Here is a 22,413-nt window from a genome sequence, read left to right as displayed (position 1 = left end):
ACACACACACACGGGCCTCTGCGTGGCCTGGAGGCCGGCAGTCTATCACATTGTGTGACATTGTGCGGTACGTGACATGAAAATGTCAAGTTATCGCTGTGAAGTTTGAAACGAATGAAAAATAGTGAAAAACATATCGAAAATACTTGAAGTTTTGCGAGTAAAAATGAGCAATTTGACCAAAGGCTGTTCAAAACACATGCATTTCTTTAGAAATCAGTAAATGAAAGAAGGCCTTGTGAAAAACATTCGACCCTAGCATCACTATAAACAAAGTCCAGCTACAGAGAGCCACGTTTCAGGCTTGAGAAGAGCACACTATAATTGTGAGACCCATGGCGAGCAATTACAAGCGAAGAGCAAGAGGGATGGAGATAGAAAGGAGTGGGTGAGATGAATAGATACATGTCCAAAGAAAGGGCTAATTTTGGTATCGTCCGGGGCTCTGTTCCACCTCCTGCACTGACAGAGACAAGGAGACAGACACACTAATGGCCTCTCCTGCTGCGTCAACCCTGAGTCAGTCGGAGGATCAGGATTTCATCTCTTTTCTTTTTCAGTTACAGCTGTTGTGGATGTTTCCAAGGTGCTCGGTGCGAGTCTTCCTGGTTCGAGCAAAAAGCCCTGAGGTGTTCATTAGCCGAGGCAACGAGGGCCCCTGGACGCCACTCGCCGAGGCTGTGTTTGCTGCGATGGCGAGGGTTTAAACACCACAGTCCCACAGCGATCGCACACGTTTATGAAGAGGGAGGAAGGGAAGTGTTCGTAAACATGAATTAGGTGTCATGCAGAATCACAGCATCTCTGAAAGGCTCCATTTGCTTGTTGCAAATGACACACAGCTAAAAAAGGCTTTAAGAAAAGGGATTTATTGAAGAAATAAGTAAACAATTGAACGATAAGCAGTGACATTTCACAATAGAACCACTACAAGTAATAGATTTGCTCGCAAGGGTGAAGTAAGGTTTAACTTTGGCAAACTGTGACCTGCAGATTTGCACCGTTGACCAAGAGCAAGGCATAAAATGACCAATTAGACTTTCTAAAATACATCCCCCCCCCCCCCCCTAAAGCTTGAACAGTAGCGTGGCTAATGTTAGCTGACTAGCTAATAGCCCTCTCTATTTCTTTCTGTGTAGTCTTAAAACTCTTTTCTGAAATCCACATGAGAATGAATAATTACACACACCAGTACACAAAGTACCTCACAGCGCACATTTTTGAAAATACATTCCTTTATTTTACAATACAAATATAATAACTGCCAAATAAATGATTTGGCAGGGGAAAGAAATGAGTGAAAAGGTGGGCGTCGCAGTGAAAGTTATTCAGAACTTCACTGAGCGTAACGGTTTACTTAGCGTTAACACACTCTTTTCTTTGCACCGGCTAGCCTCAATTAGTCCGTTTAAGGCACATAAGCAAGCTGCTGATTGAACTAATGTCATGGGCCTGACTGGAAACACAAAGCCTGACCTATGAAATAGGTGATGGAAGGGTGCATTGATGGCCCCTTCGTGGTTCAATCACCAATGATTTTACCTCAACTGGTGTCGTGAAGCTCAAAGTTCAGCTGTGGATGAAAAACTAAGATATCAGTGAAATGTAGAGGTGGCTGTTTACGGTTTTATCCTTTGGTGACGTGCTGAAGATTCTAAATGAATCTTGTGATATACCATTAATGTTTTAGTTACATTATAGAAAGAAAGAGAGTCGTCTGTGTACATGAGTCTGATGATGTGTTGTGTAAACATACATACAATATTCATCCTGTTTTATCCCGATGAAATCAACGATGACACATTAAGTTATAAATAAGGGCCGCTTCCGCGTTCCTGCTCCGAACAACAACGTCCAGTTTCCCCTCTAACAATAAAACAAAAGCGACGCGGGTGAAGATATTATAAATAACAAACAGAAGACGAAATAGAGACAAAAACATGGGTATAAAAAAAATGTATATACGTGATGACCTTTACTCTCTCGTGAAGAGACAACGAGCTACGGCAAGGACTGTGAGTTCACAAAGGAGATATTGACTCTCTGCTCTTGCGATGCTCCAACATGTGATACATTTGATTATTAGTAAATGCCTGTACTCAGGCAGTATGGACATGGCAAAGCAGTGAGTGAGCACATGCAGGCCCTGTTAGGACCGAGGAGTGTTGAACACACTCGATGCATAACAGGCTGATATTCACAGTCTACACAACTTTTCTTATTTGTGGCGTTGGAAAAGTTGCCTCCTTCATACGGCCGACATTGTCTTCTGTCAGAGTGACAGAAATAAAAAAAAAATATATATTTTAAAGTTCAAAAGTAGATCTTTACTTTCCATTTTCTTTTAGCAGTTTTCCTTCATTCGTTCCATTTTCTGATTTAAAAACACCGGAGGTGTAATTCAGAACATCCTGTCAGGTCGTATTCGTGTCTGTGAGGTTTTTTTTTTGGTTCCGTCACTCGCTGTCCTCCCCGGCGGTGGCGGCCTCCAAAGCAGCAAGAGCCTCCGCCACCATGGACTCCGTAACGCACTTCTCCTCCTCCTCCTCGTCCTCGTCCTCGCTCTTCATCACCGAGATCCCGCTCTCAACGGTAGAAACGTCCGGGTTCTTCGGGAGTCTGCGCTCGTCCTTGGTGTCGGCCGAAGACATGCTGGTGGTGCTGGTGTGGATCTCCACTGACAGGACGCTGCCCTCGTCCCCCGTGTCACACGGGTACTCCGGCGTCCCCCCCACGCCCTCGTCTATCTCGTCCGCCGACAGGCCTTCGGTGCCAATCACCCACTCGTCCCTCGCCGTGCTGCGGTCCCGCTCGCCGTCGCCCCTCTGGTTCACGTACTCCCGTAGTTCGGGGTAAACCGGCACCTGGCTCGGCCCTCTGTCTTGAATCCCCCATCTCGGTCCCAGAGCTTCCGGCTGGATGATGTACAGGCCTCCGTCTGCGGGTGGCGCGCTCCCCTGCATGTTCGGCTCCTTGGCAAGTGGAGGTGCGGCGTGCAGCCGGTGGTTGACGTGGTTGTTGTCCACCTCGAGTTTCAGCGTGCTGCCGTTGGACTGGCTGTAGCCCAGGTTGTTGAAGCCCTGCTTCTGCTCGCTGAGGCCTCCGAGCTGGTGGCTGCCGGGGAGGTGGTGGGGCCGGTAGAGCGAGCTGGCCGCAGAGTCGGTCTTAATCACGTCCACCATCTCAGAGGGGTCGTAGAAGCTGTGGAAGAGACAGCAAAGAGGATTGAGATGTGACTGGGCTCCAGGAGTCGGATGTTCCCATGACTCATCAATAAAAGAAAACCCTTAGATAGTGTACACTGACGGCAACAAGGATACTTCCTCGTGCGGTCGATGCTCCCTTTCTAAATGCCAATGTTTCGTCTCAGGCATGCGAGCGCTTGATGTTTACACAGACTGCATCTAGCCGTGGCTGTGGTGGTTGTTTGCACTGCTCGTGTGAATGTCAGATATATTATGCAGACAGTTGTTGAAAGAAGGAGAGAAAAGTGGATATGGAGGTGATCTCGGGCCTCTGACTGCACTCTCCTCACTCCCACTCTGGTTCAAATTTTTTAAAAACTGACTTCTGCTCTCAGATGCTGTGGTGTGTGTCGTTGCCGTCTCCTGGCTCTGGCTCCACGCTTATCACAAAGATATTCGTTTCATTAAAACATTTCGGAAAAAAGAGGCAGAATCCTCTATTAATGAGGTCAACTTAAAGTTTTGTTGAAGCATATTCCAAGTATGTGGAGTAAGAAATGAGAGTGGCATCAATCTTCTGATCTAGACAACTCTTGCAAAGCAGACGAGCTCTTTTTCCACATTTAACTGCTTTAAAGCAGACTACTCTTGGATGCTATCTTATTCAGGATGATAATAATAACGTTAGTTTTTTTTGTACGGAGGAAGCTGATGACACTGGATCGTCCCCGAGGCTCATAGATTTTGACCTGGATTTTCTGTCCCCGCAAAATGAGCTGTTTCCTGCTGTGAGAAGACGCTCATCAGCATAAATTACAGTAACAAGGTCGTAACAAAAATACTTGTGATGATCGAAACCGAAGGGACAAAAACAAAACGGGTCGCTGATTATGTGCCATGTCTGTCGAAGTAAGAAAAACAAAAACAATAAATGCTAATAAACACAAATAAATTCACTTTTTTTTCGACAAATAATGAACCCTAGTTATATGCCACATAGTTCAGCTCATTAGGATGAGTGACAAACACTGATTGCAAAAAAAAGGGGGACATGTTCCCCTGCAAACCAGCACAAAAACAGTCCATCCTCAATCAGATAAAGGAAAAGCGCCGCTGATGTATTACTTGGCATCGGCGTGAGATCTGCTCGCTCCTCATGCTGAGTCTTCTGCTGTGTAAATCACAGGCCGCCGTACGCGCTGCCAGAGATCTGTCGATGTTGTCCCGTTCCTCGTAGGATGGTCGATAAAGGCCTGAGACTAATTAATGCTCATTTAAGCCCGACACCTTAAATAGCCCCTTGTGGAGGCTGTAATGACTGCCTGAAAACCCCATTTTGGAGGATTTTCTTAAAAGGGTATATAAGCACAAGATCACACACACACATGCGCGCCTCGACAGCTATTAGGAGTGTTGGCATGTGGGCTTTATTGTGCGGACAGCGTAACAGGTTGTCAGACATCACCTGCTGCGAGAGCCTCATGTTTTTCCTCTTCCATCTCTGCGCCCTTTCATTTGTTTTTTTTCTCCTCCACCCTCTCTCTCCATCTCCCACCTCGCCACACACACACACACACACACACACACCTCCTCCTGGTTGTCTCCCTGTGAGGGAGTCATTGTAATGTCGTTGCAGCTCACTAATCTACTGTCCCTTTTACACTTGACTTCTCCTTGATTTGAGCGCCGTCCCTCGAGCTTCTTTTTCCAATCTATCGTCTCACTCGCCGCCTCCTCCTCCTGTCTCAAGTTCTTCGCTCTTCTTTTCTGTGCTCACTCTGTGTTTTTTTTTATCTTGCCCCCGTCCCCTTTTGGCTCTTACTTAACACTGTTTTGGTATTCATGCACTTAACAAGAAGTCCAGAGATGTAAAACTTTCAGATCAATGAATTTATTCAATAGTAGTTGTTTTTTCTCCACTCCTGGCAAGCAGACACAAAAACATCCCCCGCCTACACATTTATATTCCCAAGCTAACACACACTCATGTTCACCCTCTCACTTAAGCACCTCTCTCGCTCACCCTGCGTCCTTCACAGTGAGAAAGCTGAGAAAATGAATGTTTTCCATTTCTCTCGCTCCTGGGCAGCGCCGCCGCTGTGCCAAGGTGAAATTAGAGGCTGGCTTTCATGAGAGCCAGACAAACACACCCACACCCACCCACACACACACACACACACACACACACACTCACTCACAAGGTGTTTTACAAAAATAAGACCAATGATTTTGAAAAAAGCCGGACAATAGAGAGAAAATGAAACTGTATTTTCATCCACGCCAGGAGGTCGTACATTCTTTCCCCCCAAGCTATTTTCAAAGAACAGACTCAAACTTCTGGCTGCCATTTTTCTGTTTTTTTTTTGGTGAATTGCATGAACACAACACAACAGACACAAAAAAAGGCAGCCACAATGTGTGTGAGTGTGAAATCAAATGACTTCTACCTCGATAGAAGCAGCGTCTCCCCAGCGTTTGGCTCATATTTTAATACCAGGACTAGTTTTGCATTCGAGTAGATGCTGCCGATGCCGGGGAGTTCCTGCTCTCCCGTCTCCGTCGGGCTTCCCTTTCTGCGGCGTTTTGTTTATGCTTAAGAGGTTCTTTGAGAAGCACAGCCATCCCGGTAGAAGCCGTTATTTGCATGTTTTAACTGTGATGGTGCACCAGACAAGATGCTGTTTAGGTCAACTCACTTCTTGTACTATACGCAGATTTAAGCAGATTACATTGGTTGAAATATATTTCAGTGGTGCCTATGGATTTTGAAAACAATAAAATGTATTGTTTTATTTTATCATAAACATATTTACCAGTTTTCAAAATAAACCCCAAAAAAATCAGCCTAAAGTTTGTTTGGAATGTGTGAGTGTCAGGCTACCGAGGCTGCACTTTTGACCCAGTAACCTACAGGCCCACGCTGCCAAACCCCAAACACAACTAAGCCCAGAAATGTGACACTGCAGACAATTAGGGAGGTATGTATGTATGTGTGTGTGTCACAAGCATTGACATGTGTGTCTTTGACATGGGAAAGTGGGAGTGTGGAGGGGGATTACGACTCTGGTATGTGTATTACAGCGCGCCCTTTCATTAATCTGCAATCAAAATCTCATTTCCCCGGCCCTGTTCCGTCTCCTAGTTCACCTCAAACAGCACAATGATGTGGAGCCCTGACTACGATGCCTTGTAGGCTTTAATGAATAGACAGCCCTGAGAGGAAATACAGTAACCAGGGGTGATGGCTATTGGCATATTGACTCACAGTTTGTACAAAGAGCCCACGTGAGACTGAGAGTACAGAGATATTATAAATGGGCCGCTCACTGTCTGCATGGAACAAGACGTGAAATCGTTATGTGGGTAAGGAGACGTCTGAATTGGCACTGTGGAGATCTACAGTGAGGGGCGATTACCGAGGAGGTGGACTGTGCTCCTATCCGATGAATTAGTGCTTAAAATATGAGTTGATTCATTTGAACGATGATGCTGAGAGAAAAACATTTTTCAAACAGTCTTGCTTTGAGCTTAATGCTAACGTCAGCATGCTAATATGCTCACAATAACATACTGATAAGCAGTAGTAATGTTTTTTAAATTTAGCGTGTTAGCATGCTAACATGTAGTACAGCTGAGGCTGATGATGGATGTAGTTTTTGCCGGTGATCCAGTACAGATACCGACTCAAACAGCTGGATCGGGTATCGGTGACAATGAGGCAGATGTATTCAATCCTTATGTTTACGTCTGATTACACTACGTCATGCATCAGCAGCCCGGCCGTAGACCGCACAGCTGACGGAGCTTACAACAAACGCGTCAGCTGTTTTGGAGGCTTTTCGCGCTCTCTACGTCAACAAGTTCTACGGCTACTCGCAATATCTGCAAAGCCGACGTTTCACTGGTGGCAGTAGCGCCGCAAAATATAACAAAACCAACTTCATCAAGCACGTCCTGAAGCATCATGATGAAGAAGTCAAACAATTTTGAGTTTGCTTCATGGTGCATGATGCATGATTTATAAACAATTCAGTAAATCTATGTGTTTATATCTTATATTTAGTTTTACAAAATTGGTAAAGCAATGTGTAAATCAGGCACGATGTTGCATTGCACACAGTGAGGAATACAGCGTATTAATTACAGGGACAGTGTTTCTGGACATTGATGGTGCTGTTGAATTTCTTTGGTGTACTTTATTCATATTTTTTCAATATTGTGAGTGCCACAAATATGTCATTTTGGGTGAACCAACTGCTTTAAATCACTAAAAACAAGAGATTGTATCCCAAGAAGGGTCCAGAAACAAACAAACAAGAAGAGGTAATGACTCACCTTTTTAGCATCCTGCAGCATTGGCACCCCATTTGGCCAGCTGTGTCGTGGAGCTGTGGAGGGACATTAACAAAGACATTAAACTTTAATCGCACAGAAACCCTTTCGACTGAACCAGCACACACACAAAATGTAAAGCGACAAATCTTCTCTAGCGTGCACATATTGTGTTCAGCGGGTGTCACTTTTCCCATCAATGTGCGAGTCAAGCTCATCAAGTCAATGTTACGGTTAGCTCCGCAGCCGCTGGTACGACGACACACCCACTTTGACAGAGTCCGAGACCGCCGTCGATCAGACAGTTCACCACCTCTGACATGCGAGTGTTTTTTAAAAATGTGCGCTCTCACTCAAAGATTGCTCCTCATCAGTCAAGTTCTGGCTTTGCCCTTGGTCCTGATGGTATTTGGACACGAGGATGAAAACTCTGTCTGCCTGCAGCACCGATAAAGATGTTATTGCCATCCATCACTGTTGTGTGTGTGTGTGTGTGTGTGTGAGTGTGTATCGTAGGGTGTGTATCTACGTGCAGGATGGGAGTGACCTTTTCTCTCCTGGTGGTGTGTTTCTCTCGGCTGTGGCATTTCATTGCCTGGGTAAATAATTAATCGCCGGGTCTTGAATGGGTTTGTCTGCGAGCGAAGGAGGAGAGAGCGACACAGATAGAGGACACAGTATCTCTTTGTGGAATAAAAGCAAGGATGTGTGCCCACGAGACAAAACGGCTTCTATTCTTAACCTTGGATCTGTGACCCTGCAGGTCTTTGCTTTACCTTTTAGCTGGATCTTTGAGCAGAATGGGATGAGTGATATAGGTTTTGGGTGCTAGATTAGGCTGTATTAGGAAACTATGACGTCACAGGCTTTAGTTATGCGGTGGGAATTCATTTATCTTTAGTCCTGGAGGGAACGAGCTAAGAGGTCCGGGTGGGCACACGGTGGGCAGACCGATATAAAGACGGGCCTGCTGCGTTATGTATTATTACAAGCAATACCGTGACCAGAGCTGCGAACAGTCCACAGCCAGAGGTGGGTGTGTAGTCGCTGCGGATGCAGACAAAGTCAAACTCGGACACGGAACAAACTCAAGAGTCCGATCCTCTCGTCTTTGAGTGTCCTCTGTTCACTCGTTGTCCTTCACAGAAGCGATCTCTTGTGATTTGAGGTTGAGCTAGACTGTAACCGAGCTGAAACACTTCCGCTGGGACCTCCGAGGCAACATTCACAGCTACTTCTGGAAAAGACGAGAGGGGGCGTACCGATGGCAAGTGCAATTCAGAGCGCACCGGTGGGTTCGACGGGCTGTGCTTTAAATAGAGGAAGCCTGTTTTACACTCTGTTGCACCGGCAAGCACCCACCCAGCTGAAGTGTCCCTTATCTTCAGGACGGGGGGGCAAGAGAGGAGGTGATTTCCCAGCGGGCGTTGGGAGCTATAACATTAATGGGGTGTTGTATTAGTCCCGGAAGAAGTCGCTATCTGCTGACTTTTACTATTACTAGTCACTAGGTCAATAATCACCTGACAAGCTGCAGCTCTCAACCCTCTGATCGCTCACGCTGATTTCTCCATCCCCCTCCCCCTCCTCCTCCGGTTCCTTGTTGAGCGGTGGCATTTTCCTGCCTTGTGCATTATGTATATTCCATATCTCAGTGATATGCCTCTGCTGCTTTCTGCTCTCTATTCTCTCGGGGGTGATTTAATGTGCTCGCGGAACGCTTGGATTTCTTTGGGGAGCATCCTCAAGCTCAGAGCCCGCTCTGCCAAAGTACAGACTGCATATCTATTCGTTGAAATAAATGGTCCTGAAGCGCGTGACATAACCACCTCCCGACTAAATTGTTTTGAATTAATTATGTATGAATAAGTTTACTCCCTCCCTGGCACTATGTTTTCACTACAGATAAAAGAAAAACACTGTGACGGTCCATGGATTATGTGTTGTGACAGGGAGACAAACAGTTCAATTAAGCAATAACGTACTTCATGTTAAACGACTCACTCCACATATTTCTTAATAAAATTATCAAATGTGGTCACACGAAGGTTAGAGGCGCACAAATGAAACCAGATCCTCCATCCTCATTTTACAATACAAACCGACAACAAATACAAAACAAACACAAACATGTAGCACTAAGATGTGCCATCTATAATAATTTATTTCCCAAAATTAGGGGCGGATTTGCAATTTTATTTAGCCATATCTGCCTCATAACATAAAAAAACGTGTATTAATTATACTGTCAAGACCGCTAAAAGCAAATATTATGAGATAAGCCATCGAGAGTAAAAGAGAAAATGGCACAAGATGATCTTTCCAAGAGTATTCACCCCTGCGGTCCAAACCCATGACTTTCCCTCTCATGTGTCAAATCATGGGAATATATGACGCTTTGTTGAGGCTGAAAGTCTCGAACACAAGGTTAAGGCCAATAAAAACTGAACGTGGCAACCAATTTGTGGCAGCAATGTGATGACTAGTAGACTATTTCATATTTAAGACACTCTCCTTCATCTCACATACGTCTGTAAACTCCATGGAACTGGCTTATAAACGATACAAATTCAACATCTGTTCCAACACACAGTCACACAGGCTGACAAATAGGTTGTGCCGACTGTGTCGGAAAAAAAGCTGGTTTGCATCGGCGTGGAGTTGGGTTGCGAATTTGCAATGCAAAGCGCCGTCTCCGGGTTGCCTGAGTGCGGGCAGTGTGACTGTAGTGCTGCCGGCCTCGGGGCCGAACCATTCTGCTGCTGGTTCAGCAGAAGCAGCTGGCGGCCACGCAGAGGAGAACTGGTCCCGCAGGGCCGAGGTGACGCGGCGCCGTCTTAGCTCAACGGCCTCCGAGCAACGAGCACGCCCATGAGTAGCTATAGTCACAACTAAGTGGCATTAGCATTAAAAGTCAATGACAACTCCCAAGAACTCCGCCTGAAGAAAATGACAACACGACTGAGGAGGCGGGCTGAAGCTGTGGCTCCAGTGTGGCTCCTCAGCAGCTGCCATCTACGCCACGCTGTGTTTGCAGAGTAAATAGCGATAGCTGCACAGAGAGAAGTGGGGAAACCAGTGTGGTGTGTTTTAGGATTCATCTTTGGGATTAGGGATTACCACGTGGCCGTAAATGTCAGATGCGAAGTCGTAGCTGCAACTTTAAAGACCCAAATCTGAGACTTGAACCTGACCCGAGAAATCTGCTGATTATTTTCCTGATTTAACCAATTGATGGTTTCGTAGATGACGTCTTTAAATAGCTTGCTTTGCCCGACCAACAGTCATAATCTAAAACATACTCGGTGTATCATCACACGAGACAAAGAAAAAGCAACAAATTCTCCCATTTTTTCCCACAAGTGACCCACAGCAGCCGACTCAAAAGATTCGCACCGGAAACATCCAAACGACCAATCACGTCGCTCCCCTGGAGACTCTCCAAAGTCATGATGAGATCGAGGATTCAATCTGTGCATCAAATGACGATCGTTCATTCCGATATTGCCCATTGTTGGCCGACAATAACAGTGCATTATCTGCTCCCTGTGCCGGTCAATACATTATATACGGCTCCTGATTTTTTTTTACGATAGGAGAGATCGGAGGACGATCACTGAAGGGGAGAGATATTTTCAGCGCCGGCAGCTTGGCTGGGCTCCCATTTCATTTATCTTTTTCCTGCTTTCAGAGTTTTCCTCCAGAGTAAATTGAAACATTTCATCTTGGAGAAACAGGTGCAATAAAAGTGAGATTGCTGTAGAGTGTCCCCTAAAAGTGGCCTGGGTTGAAATCCCGGGGATACCCGTGGAACCGACAGCCAGAGAGCCTGATTGCTGCAGGTGGAAACTTTCATCTGGAAAGATACGGCTTGAAATAATTCTTCCTCTGGATGGAGTCCAGTTGAAATTGATGTTACCTGTGAAGAGTTTTGTCTGAAAACTGGAGTCATTGGGGGAGGAGTGGTATTTTCATTATAACACTTCTGATATATATATATGTCCAATTTTCTCCCCAGGTGCTGTACAGCAGCCCACTGCTCCTGATCATTACAGATCTAAGTTTATATGAAAGGTTATTACAACCATGGCCAATGAGCTGCATTGAGTCGTACTGGTATGGGAAATATACTACTACTAATGAAGTAGTGCTATATTAAACTGTATTGAATGGTTACTTCACACTATTGTTTTTTGTATTGTATCACAAAATGATACATTTTTGGTGAGAAACACAGAATGTAGAAAGACAGAGAAAACACAGGGCAACTTAAATGTAGAGGAAATACATTTAAATAGGTTTTTTGATCTCCGGCCTCCTGAAAACACACTGTGACCTCCCTGAGACGGTCCTCCTTCAGTGTCGCACATCTGATACCAGTTGTTTTTGTCGGATCCAACACTGTGAAACTACTTACAGGTAGACGAGGTTTAGAGACAAAAAAACCCGAGCTGAAACACCGTTAGATGCTTGCTAATAGTTCACGAAAATGCCTTTTCTCTGATCTGCTGACAGTAACTGAATGCTCAGAGTTGAGTTGTTGCCTGAGGTGTGTAGATATGAATATTTCTGGTGAACCGCTCAACAAAGAAGACGAGTCTTTCACAAACATGACCCTTCTGGTCACCTGATTGAGCCTTTCTGCCTATGTGTTACATTAAAGCCATCATTTATATCTGGACACCCACTGGGCCAGACTGTGTGTGTGTGTGTGTGTGTGTGTGTGAAGGGACGGTGAGAAGGGAGATCGTGTTCATGTGGACATGGGAGGGGTGAGGTGATGGAAAAATGGGCTAACCGGTCTGACATCCATCTGACTGTCTGTTGTTTTTGTGTAATTCTCCTTCATCTGTTTTTCCGTTATCGACGGCGTGTTTCGTCACATTCAGATTTCCCGTTATAGACAAAATGATTATCCCATTATTGAAGTAAATAATCTGCAGATTAATCAATAATGAAAATAATCCTGAGTTGTAGCTCCAGACTGATGCACTCTGCCGCCCAATTTATTTTCGCGGCAAAAACTGAAGTGAAAATGATTGTTTTTTGGTATTTGTATGTGCTCACTACAAGGTAATGTGTCACGACTTACAGGTTGTCTACGCTACACTGCGTTTCTTCAGTCGTTGGTCTCATGCGCGTTTGACACAATGGCGTGTGTTTCACTTGTTTTTTTTGTCGTTTATTTACTGTTTCCTGATGTGTTTTTTGCCTCCAGCACTGCCAAAAATGCAGGTGACCTACAACAAGTAGCGCACTTGAACGCGGCCCGTGTCGACATTGTGTCACAACCCAAATTTCAGCAGCAGCCGCCTTTTTTTTCCACCACAAATCCTCTCATCCGATTCCCAGCATGCCGGGTCTCAGGGTGGAATGAGTGTGGGGTCTGCATTCAGACAGGAAGTGTGTGAACGAGAGGCAAACATCCATCAAGCTGCTCCGACAGACGACCAGAGGAAAATACTTCCGGCAGTTGATGATTTTAACATATGATAAAAAAAAATACTTGGCATTAAAAAAAGTTTTTAGCTTCTAAATTGTGAATATTTTTATAGTTTTCTTAGTGTTCGGTGACAAATAACAGAATGTTTTGGGGTTAAGATTATGATGCTCTGGTACAGTGTGATAGGATATCTTTGACATTTTACCAACCAAATTGATTAATCAGCATAATAACAGATAATGAAAACAATCTTCAGCTGCAGCCATAATGACATGTTTCGAAAAACAAATGTCACAGAGGGGGGAAAAAACACACGCTTTGGAGCAATGAGTCTAACTTTGAAAAATACATCTTTAAGTGAAGATGTTTAAATACAGCAAGTGATTAGTATCAGCCAATTCTAATGACGGTTAATCAGAAATCAATACCTGTCTCAAAAGCCCTGATTGTGGCTTCCATATACATAACAATCTGCATGATGAATTACCTTCCAGAGGGACCAATAGACGGCTACTTCTTCCTACAATAACATGTTTCAATACTTACAAATGCCCTTGCTTAGTTGGTTAATAAGATCTTTGTTTAATAACTAATGCCATCTGAATTTCAAACATCATAGCTCCTCATTTAATCTCAACATGTAGCCTTGTTTTTGTGACATACCTTTTCTTTCCTCCTGGTGCTCGAATCAAACAACCAAATTCCATCGGGCTGCAGGAGGCTCTTATCTCATAAATGTGCACATGAACAGTAAGTAGAAAAGAAAAGAAAAGAAAGCGAAGCTATTATCGACAGGATTTCCTTGAAGCCCCCAGCGACCAGCGTGACCCTCTGCATTTCTCTGCTGAGAGAGAGAACCGCAGCATTCGATAAGGTGCTCGATTTAGGCCTCTTATCGGCTCCGAAGGCTTTTAAAAAAATCCAGCATGAAAAATGTCAATAAAGAAAAAAACCCGGCACTGTCTCACCCACTGCTTTACCCGGCTTTTTAATAACCTGCATATACAGTAGATGAGATAACCTTCCACACCTGATAACGCTTCCCATAAAAGAGCTCGGACCTATTCATGTGATTGACGGTGTTGTGCAACTTTTTTTCAGTTTGCGGCTCGCACAAAGAAACGCTGTTCTTTGACTTCAAACAGAAGGAAAAGGAAATAAAGTCATAAGAAGACTTTCGATTTGACTGTCGGATACGTGTGCATGACGAGTAAACCTGGCGGGATTATGCAAGTTGATCCATGGTGAAGCTGTCACGTGCGACCAATTGATATATATATATATATATATATATAAGTCAGCCCTCGTTAAAGATCCGTCTACGGCCACCGCTGTTGTTTTATTCAAACTAGTCGATTTGTACGTTTTCGGGAGGTCAATCTAGTGACATGATATTGATCAGCTGCTCCAACATTTTGTCTGGAATGTCAAAAATAACCTCCTTTGATTTCAGGCGATGTCACGAGGCCAAGTGTGTGTTGTTTCTGTGGACGTGATATGATGGATCCAAACACACTCCTCAGACGGCCTTGGGCTGCAGTTTGACGAAAACAAGTCCTGTCTCCTCTCTATTACCCAGCAGCCCACACTTATCAATAGCCCCTCCCCTTCCTCTGTCTCTCACACTGCAAACAGACCTGCTGCCCCCCCATGAATCATACCCAGGAGCTCTGAATTGTGCTTTAGGCAAGTAAACAAGCCTGAAGAAGAGAGCACTTTTAAATGATAGAGAGCCGGTGATGTAGTGGTAAATAAAGAGGCCAAATACATCTTCAAGTTGATTCTTTAACATTCAAACGATTGTTGTGTATACAAAACTTGTAGTTTCTTATCCAGGTTTGATACTTGTAAAAATTAAAGGTAGTATGAATATATAAATCAAAAAAATGGGGGAAAAATGGGGGCGTCTTTACTCAAACCTTTATATTTTTCATTTCACCGAGGACTCGGAGTGCCTCGTACTATTCCCACAGCGCTGAGCTCCATTCTCATGTTTACATCTTGCTTCAGGTTGAGTCATCCTGCGGGAGCAGAGCAAACTGGACCTTGGGCAAATATTATTTGCATACGCTTTTAGTGACTCCTTTTGTCTAATAGGCTTGGCACATGGGCCACGTTTGCCACGAAAGTGCAGTAAATGGGTTCGGCAATCCGTGGCTCGGTGTCTTGTATAAATCAAGTGTCGGGAAAGTTGTTCATCAAACCTGCCTGGAGCTAAAAAAAACAATTTACAGGTGAGAAACCCATTTTAAGAGACACTTGATGTATTATAGTTGCTTATACACGAGTGTTAACAATATATTTAGGAATGTTGTATGTGATAAATGAGAGACGGGACCGGTTTGGGCTCAGGCATCAGGTTTGTATGCTCTTTTTTTAACCCAGAGTTCAGTGGGGCTACGTGTTGCACGTGCAAACAAAGCCCAAGGCCATGGACATGAGCGCTGGTTAACTGATTCGAGACCACTCCTCCACCTCCTCCACCTCCTCCGCTCCATCCCAACAAAGAACAAATGTCCCCAATAACAGCCCCTCCCCCACTCACTCATTAACTTCACCTGCCCGAGCACGAGCAGTGTTGAAATATTGATACGGCAAATATTCCGGTGATTGGTTATTCGTTTGAGTCACTTTTTAAGTAAAAATGACAAACTTTTGCTGCTACCAGCTTTATAAATGTTGTTTTTTTTAGGTTTATATTATTATAAATTGAATATCTTTGGGTTTTCTGGAGCGTAAATCTGACTTTTTTCACAATTTTTCATACAAATCACTGAATTAAATGATCTGTGAAGAAATCAATGAATAACTTACACATTGCGGGTATCTCACAGGTCAATTTCTGTGAATCATTATTCAACTCCACACGTGTATTTATTAAATTGTTTGAGTTAATATCTTTTGCCTTCACGTGCAACAGGTGTACAACAGGTGTACCGACACATCTCCATTGTTAGTACAACACCTGTAGGGTAACCTAATACTTTGTGTATCCTGGTAACTACCTTTTATTTGTAAAATATCGTGAAGTTATTGTAGTATTTCTTTGTTTTTCAAAGCGGACAGATGCCATATGGTTGACATCACTACTCGACATCACCTGTTGCTGTGAACAGTCGAAGCTGTGTTTAATAAAGCATTAACAACACTTTTTTTTTTTACAATCTTTAAAGTTAATTAAGAGCATTATGTTGCATTTAAACAAGCCAGAAAGAATAGCAAATTGCTGTTTCGACCTACCTGTTGCGCTAAGCGAAGGTGTGGCACTTTGCCCCAGGTATCAGAAATGCACGGATAACTTCAGCTGTCATTTAAGTTGTCTCTCTTCCGGTCCGGAGTAGAAATTAGAAATGCATGTGAAAAAGTAGCGGCTCCATAACACATCTTCAGCTAGATATGATTTCCTTCCTTTTGGTTTGAGTTGTTGTGGAGAAGAGTTCCCCCCCCCCTCGGTGACTCCGCAGTCCCATGTCTCCTGTTTGAACAGCGTCTAATGGTTAGTTAACCTGGGAGAGACTGGTGGACCAGTGTCAAGCTGCACGTGGTGGACTACAACCGTTTCCTATTAAAACTTTCAAAATAAAACTTATGAACCCTGACAAAAAGTAGCCTACTTTATTTACAATATGTATCGATTAGAGTTTACGAAACTACGCAGTGGAGGAATTTTTGATGTACTTTACTAGAGTATTTCCATTTTCAGACTACTTTATACTTTCACTCCATTTCAGAAGCAATTATTTTACTTTTCACTACATTTATTTGATAGTTTAAATTCCTAGTTTATTTGCAGATTTAGATTACTAAATCACAATAAGATAAACCCCACTTTAAAAGCTGCTTAACAAGTAAAAAGAGTTTAAAGAAGTTAAAACACAACAAATAAAAGAAAAGTACCAATTTGATGTATGTATGATAATTATTTGTAGTGTACACACACAACCTGAGAAGGGGGGTTGCTTAATTTTAAGTCATCACAAACAAAAACGGTTGGGAACCTCCCTGTAAACATGAAGTATCCACCTAATGAAGGTTTTATAAGAAGAATAAGGTTTCTAAACAAGCAGCTCGGCATGAATTGCCTTCTAAATTATGAATGTCTGGTTAAACAATTATGATAATTACCATCTGGGGGGGTCATAATTTACCCACATGGATATTTACAGAACACCAGCAAGAGCGTGAGGCTTTAATAAACTTGACTTCCTGTCATGACTTGTCAAATTGAAACCAGCTTGACTCAGCTTAACCTGACCAACCTCTTCTCAGTTGATCATATGACTTGGATGCGATTAGAGTGGAATCACCCCTTAACACACAAGTTGGCTTCAACCCAGAAAAGGAAGAAAAAAAGAGAAAAGTCCCTGAGACTGACACTAACTGCACTGTATGAATTATTTTATATAAAAATGTAATGGAACCAAACTTTAAAGCTGAATTATGCATTGAAAGTGTTCCTGAACAACGCATTATTTTGCTGTTTTTTACGACTTCATATTACTTCCCTGAGGGTTGACACACAACTGAAGAACCGGTTTGAGTGTTTACAGATGCAGGGACATAACATTTTTATTTGGCACCGCCTCATGAAGCTGTTCCTAATGATAACATGCAGTGTAAGGGTTAAAGAGGATTATAGTTTTTGGCGCCATCTTGCTTTGGGTTGTGCGTTACATTGGAAATTATGAATTGTTCAAAAAAACAAGTGGAATTCTCCTTTAGCTGCAAACTAATCTTAATACCATCTCTTACTGCAATAGGTGTAAATGCGAGCGTGTGTGTGTGTGTGTGTGTGTGTGTGTGTCACCTTGTTTTTCCTGTATAAACACTTTTCCCTGACAACAGTATGTGAGGGTATGAAACATTTTTCAGAGACCGGCTTTTTGGAAAAAGAAAACACTGTGAATATCATTGAATAACTCAGGAGATGTTTTCCTGCTCGGTTGACAGGATGGCGGCTAACATTCTGGCGGAGACACAAAACATGACAACAGCGTGACACGTCAGAGGCTCTTCTACATCTTCAAAGATACGTCCAGTGGTGCCGCATAAATACTGCTTCTGCTCCGCTGCTTCCTCCTTTATTACATTTTTCTTTTTGCATCAAAGCTCTTGTGAAAGAATGAAACACAAAGGAAAGAGAGTTGCCAAAATATCATACAGACTAATTGAATAGTTTAACATTTTATGAAATACATTTACTCGCTTTGCTGCAGAGGGAGATAAGAAGATGCCTCTCTTATTTGTCTGTAGCCAGGAGACTGTTAGCGTAGCAGGAAGACGGTCGCAGGAAACACACAACCTCCAGTAAAACCACATCTTGCTAGTTTTACACTTCAGTTTTTTTTTTTTCAGATCAAACAAAGATATATTAATATTTATGTTAATATGGGTGCTTAAAAAGTAATGGTGGGTAGATTTTAAAACCCATTTGGGCTTGGGGTGTCACTGATAGGTATTTTGAGTGTAATTAATTTCCCTCCAAAAAAAAAGAAAATGCACAATAAACAAAGTAAAAGATGAATTTGACTTCTAGTGTGAATATCATTCACGAAGACATCATGATGTTGTTTCCATGAATACTTTTGGCCGTAACAATCTTGCAGTAAAAAATCTGATATCGTGACAGCCCTACTTTGGAATGTGCCAGGCCAGTTGTTTCCCCCTGCTTCCAGTATTTATGCTAAGCTATGCTAATCGCCTCCTGCCTGCAGCATCAAATTTGCCGTACATGAGAGTGGTATCAATCGAACTCTTGGCAAGAAAGCGAAGAAGCAGACTGATATGGTCATGGAATTCGAAATCGTAAAAATTTCCTTTTTTTTGGCAACTCTCAGGAGGTTCCCGTCTATGTTGGTTTAAAAGTTTACCTCCATCTGCTGATGATCGCAACTAAACAGCTCCTGAATAGACTGTGTGGTAAGATAGTTTTCGAGAATATACTTTGAGCTTGCTAAAGAAATCTTTACAATGACAACAACAAAAGATTATTCAGGGATTCAGAGAAAGGTTAACTTTGTCGTTTTGACCTTTTCTCCAACTCAAATAACAAGAAGTAATTTGAATATTTCTCTTGGGTATACATGACCTCAGACTAAATCTCAATGCTCGCCATCTTTGTCATTTTAATGATCCTTCATACCAAAAGGCGATAACGTCGTTTCGTAGTCAAACATTCCTGAATATCCTTATTGTTGGGCTTCAGCGGTGACGTGTCAATCGGCAGAAAAATAACTGGACTTTGTGTACTGAGTCATTCCTCGACTGCCTTTAAAATAGTCTCATTGTCTAAAATCTAAAGAGAAAGAATTAATTAATTTTATTGATTTACTGATCAGTAAAGAACATCACATTGGATTAAACATTTGTGCAAGAGCTTTTAACTTCCATTGTCTGTTGCCCTCACCATGTTAAATTTCCTCCTCTGTCCTGAGCGTTCACATGAAAAACAAAAACAAATTCAGCAGCGCAGAGTGGACGCTGTGATCTCTTCTATCTCCGACAAACAGCTCCCGCTGTTCACCTGAAATCAAAATACAGAGCAAAGAAGCCTTCACATATCGACGTCTCTCCTCCCAGCGTGATTCAGAAGAATTAGGTCAGGGCTTGTTGGTAGTTGTCTCTCCAAACTGGGGTCTAGTGTTGAGGCAATGGGGGGGGGGGGGGGTGTGGGGAAAGAATACAAGATAAAAAGGGATGAAATGAGCCACGATTGCTTCTCAGGGACTGGATTTGTTGTAACTCACCTCACATGCGAGGAATGGTACTTTGTCAAATGTAAGCTTTGTCTTTGAGCAGCCTAATGTTGGTGTGATTTCCCCCTGTGCAAACATCCCGTATTTAGGAAAAGGCAGTTTGTCACAAACACGCTAGTACTCCAACAACTAGAGGATTTGGGGTAATGTTTGGAGCTTATAGCGCAGATTTTTTGCTTCTACTTAAAATCCAGTTGCCCGTAAGGTAAAAGTTGGACGTCGTGGCTGGTTTATCTGGCCTGCCAGAGAGTGGGAGGGGGAGGGGGAGAACTAAGGGTGACTCATAGGCTTCCCCATTGCTGAAAATACACGTTACAGTAGAAATAATGCAGGGATGACAAAAGGAGGGCCCTGGCTTATAAAGAGTAAATGCAGCTGACAATGAAGAGGCTATTATAGATCTGAGTAAATAAGAGGCAATGTCAAACTGTACCAACTGTAGGACCAACACACACACACACACACACACAAACACACTATGACCTGTGGAGACCTCCTGTTCAACAAACAAGTAGTGTAATTATATGCCTGTGTGGCGCTGCAGGTGGAATGTGCTAGCGATAGTCAAGCCCTTGTTGTCATAAGGACTGGAAAGCAGCCCCAATAGCCAACAGACATGAGCTCACCATCATTACAATGAGAGGCGTGACCAAGCCCTGTCACCGCTACGGACCTGATGTTGCCGTGGAGACAGGACACACACGGACACACTCGCGCACACACAGATTGGCTTCGAGTGACACCACTGGGAAATTAAAATGGTGGCCCAAAAAAACAGGGTTTTATTGGCCAGTTCCAGCTTGATCCTGGATGTGTTTGCCTTGCAAGTTTGTGTGCATGTGTGTGTGATTGGCGCAGGGCACAGTACAGGTGCACTGTGCACATGCATCGCCTAATTATAATGACAATGTCAGCCAGTGTTGGAGAAATATTCACCACACTTGTCTGGCATGCGGCATCAAGCGCAGAAGAGCAATTACAGGCCTATCAAATCATTTTCCAGCTCTGTTGTGTGTGTGTGTGCGTGTGTGTGTGTATGTGAGGCTGTCAGCACTGTCAGTGTTTTCTGATTCTGGGAAACAACCCCCCAGCATGCTCTGCAACTTAACTTACAGCTACCTGTACGTCAGGACTGGGCTAATTGTAGCCAATTAGAGGAGAGATTGTTCAGACGCACGATCTTGTCGCAGTCCCTTTTTCACAGTGAAAAGCCTGAGGCGGTGGAGTGGAGGCAAAAAGTGAACCATTTTATTACGTTAATATGCTTCATACAAACGATGCATACACACTAGTTCCATATTGCTTCAGACATAAGTTTCTTTTCTGTTTGAATTCCAGTTAAACAACTCTGTAACAAAATGTAAGTACAACATTTATGAAAATATAAATCTCTAAACAGGTAAGTCAGTGCTGACAATACAAAGAATACAATAGAAACATTCATTATACCAGTGTTATAAGTTATTAAAAGTCATTCAAGTTACTTAACATACAATAATACCGTTAACTGGCTTCCATATGGACACATTCAAATATACTCTGAAACTGGCATTCCAATATATTTCTGAAACTTTTTTTTAGCAAAGATAGCATATCTATCATAAACATAATCACAGTAGAACACTGAAACAATTTGTTAACACTATCATTACAGTACAAGCCTCAAAAGAAACACAAACTATAATCGGGACTTTGGCAATTACTAATATCTTTTTTTTTCAATTTAAAAATTAAGTTGTAGGGAAATAAAACGTTTAAAGCTTGATGCTGCTACCCGGTTTGAAATTATCCAAGGGCCATTATCTTAACAGTTCAAAACTAGTCAACATACAATAAGATGGAATAGCCCTTGAAAAGTATACGTCAAAGTGTAAGTGTGTGGTTTTCAATCATGCCCGGCCGATGATTGGTCTCATCGGAGCGTTTTGGGTTATTACAGACATGCTTTAAAAAGCAATCACGGTAGCTGCAAGGTACACAACTTCATAGAGGAACTCTTTGTCAGCAGATTGTCAGCACACCAGATCTAAACAGCTTCTATTTCAGCCTGTCATGATGTTTACCACAGTCACATTTCTATGGGCTCACATAAGGGTCAAAAAGATTGAGAGATATAGATCACCCGTGTAACCACTGAATATATAAGGAAAACCATTTTTATTTTGTAGAAATAACAATAATGTCTCAATCAAATTTGTGCAAAAATAATATCAACAGTGAGGTAACTCAAAAGACTCAAATTGAACAGCTCTTGTGTGATCTGGGTACAGATTTGAAGCAGAAAGTACAAGTAAACGTAAAAAAAGAAAAAAGTGTTTTGGACATGATTTTGGCTGTAAAAGTTTAATACTTAAATGTGGATTCATCGAACAGTTTTCTGCTTTGAACACTTTGAACCCCTTTTTTTCTGGGTAACCTCGCAATTGACGGACTATTATTTTGCTTCTATTAATTATATTAATTCTATACATCTATTTATTTAACTTTGACAGTCTCAAATTATTATAACTACTTTTTTCCCCTACACATTCACAATATTGAATTCTCCATGCAAAGTTTATTTTCTCTCACAGGTTTACAAAAGCTGATACACAACCGAAGATCTTGAAATTATTTCTAAACATCATTTCACAAGCACAAAACCTTATTGGCCTTTATTTGATCCCATATATTTCCAAAGGTCCTGTCTTTGCTGTCA

At 42.7% G+C, this 22,413-nt stretch overlaps 1 protein-coding gene across 1 annotated transcript; it reads right to left on the bottom strand.

Annotated features, from left to right (window-relative positions):
- Positions 1-1,074: 1,074 nt before the first annotated feature.
- LOC116385730 (uncharacterized) lies at positions 1,075-16,443 on the bottom strand. The gene is made up of 3 exons (XM_031851424.1): positions 16,201-16,443; positions 7,521-7,573; positions 1,075-3,201 (listed from the first exon to the last, which is right to left on the bottom strand). Exons 2-3 carry the CDS (start codon positions 7,550-7,552, stop codon positions 2,457-2,459), a joined length of 777 nt encoding a protein of 258 aa, XP_031707284.1. The 5' UTR covers positions 7,553-7,573; positions 16,201-16,443; the 3' UTR covers positions 1,075-2,456.
- Between the last annotated feature and the right edge of the window lie 5,970 nt (positions 16,444-22,413).

Source organism: Anarrhichthys ocellatus, unplaced genomic scaffold (genome assembly GCF_004355925.1).
Source record: "Anarrhichthys ocellatus isolate YVR2014 unplaced genomic scaffold, GSC_Weel_1.0 scaffold11, whole genome shotgun sequence".
NCBI lineage: Eukaryota > Metazoa > Chordata > Actinopteri > Perciformes > Anarhichadidae > Anarrhichthys > Anarrhichthys ocellatus.
This window is presented reverse-complemented; position numbering and strand designations above follow the sequence as displayed.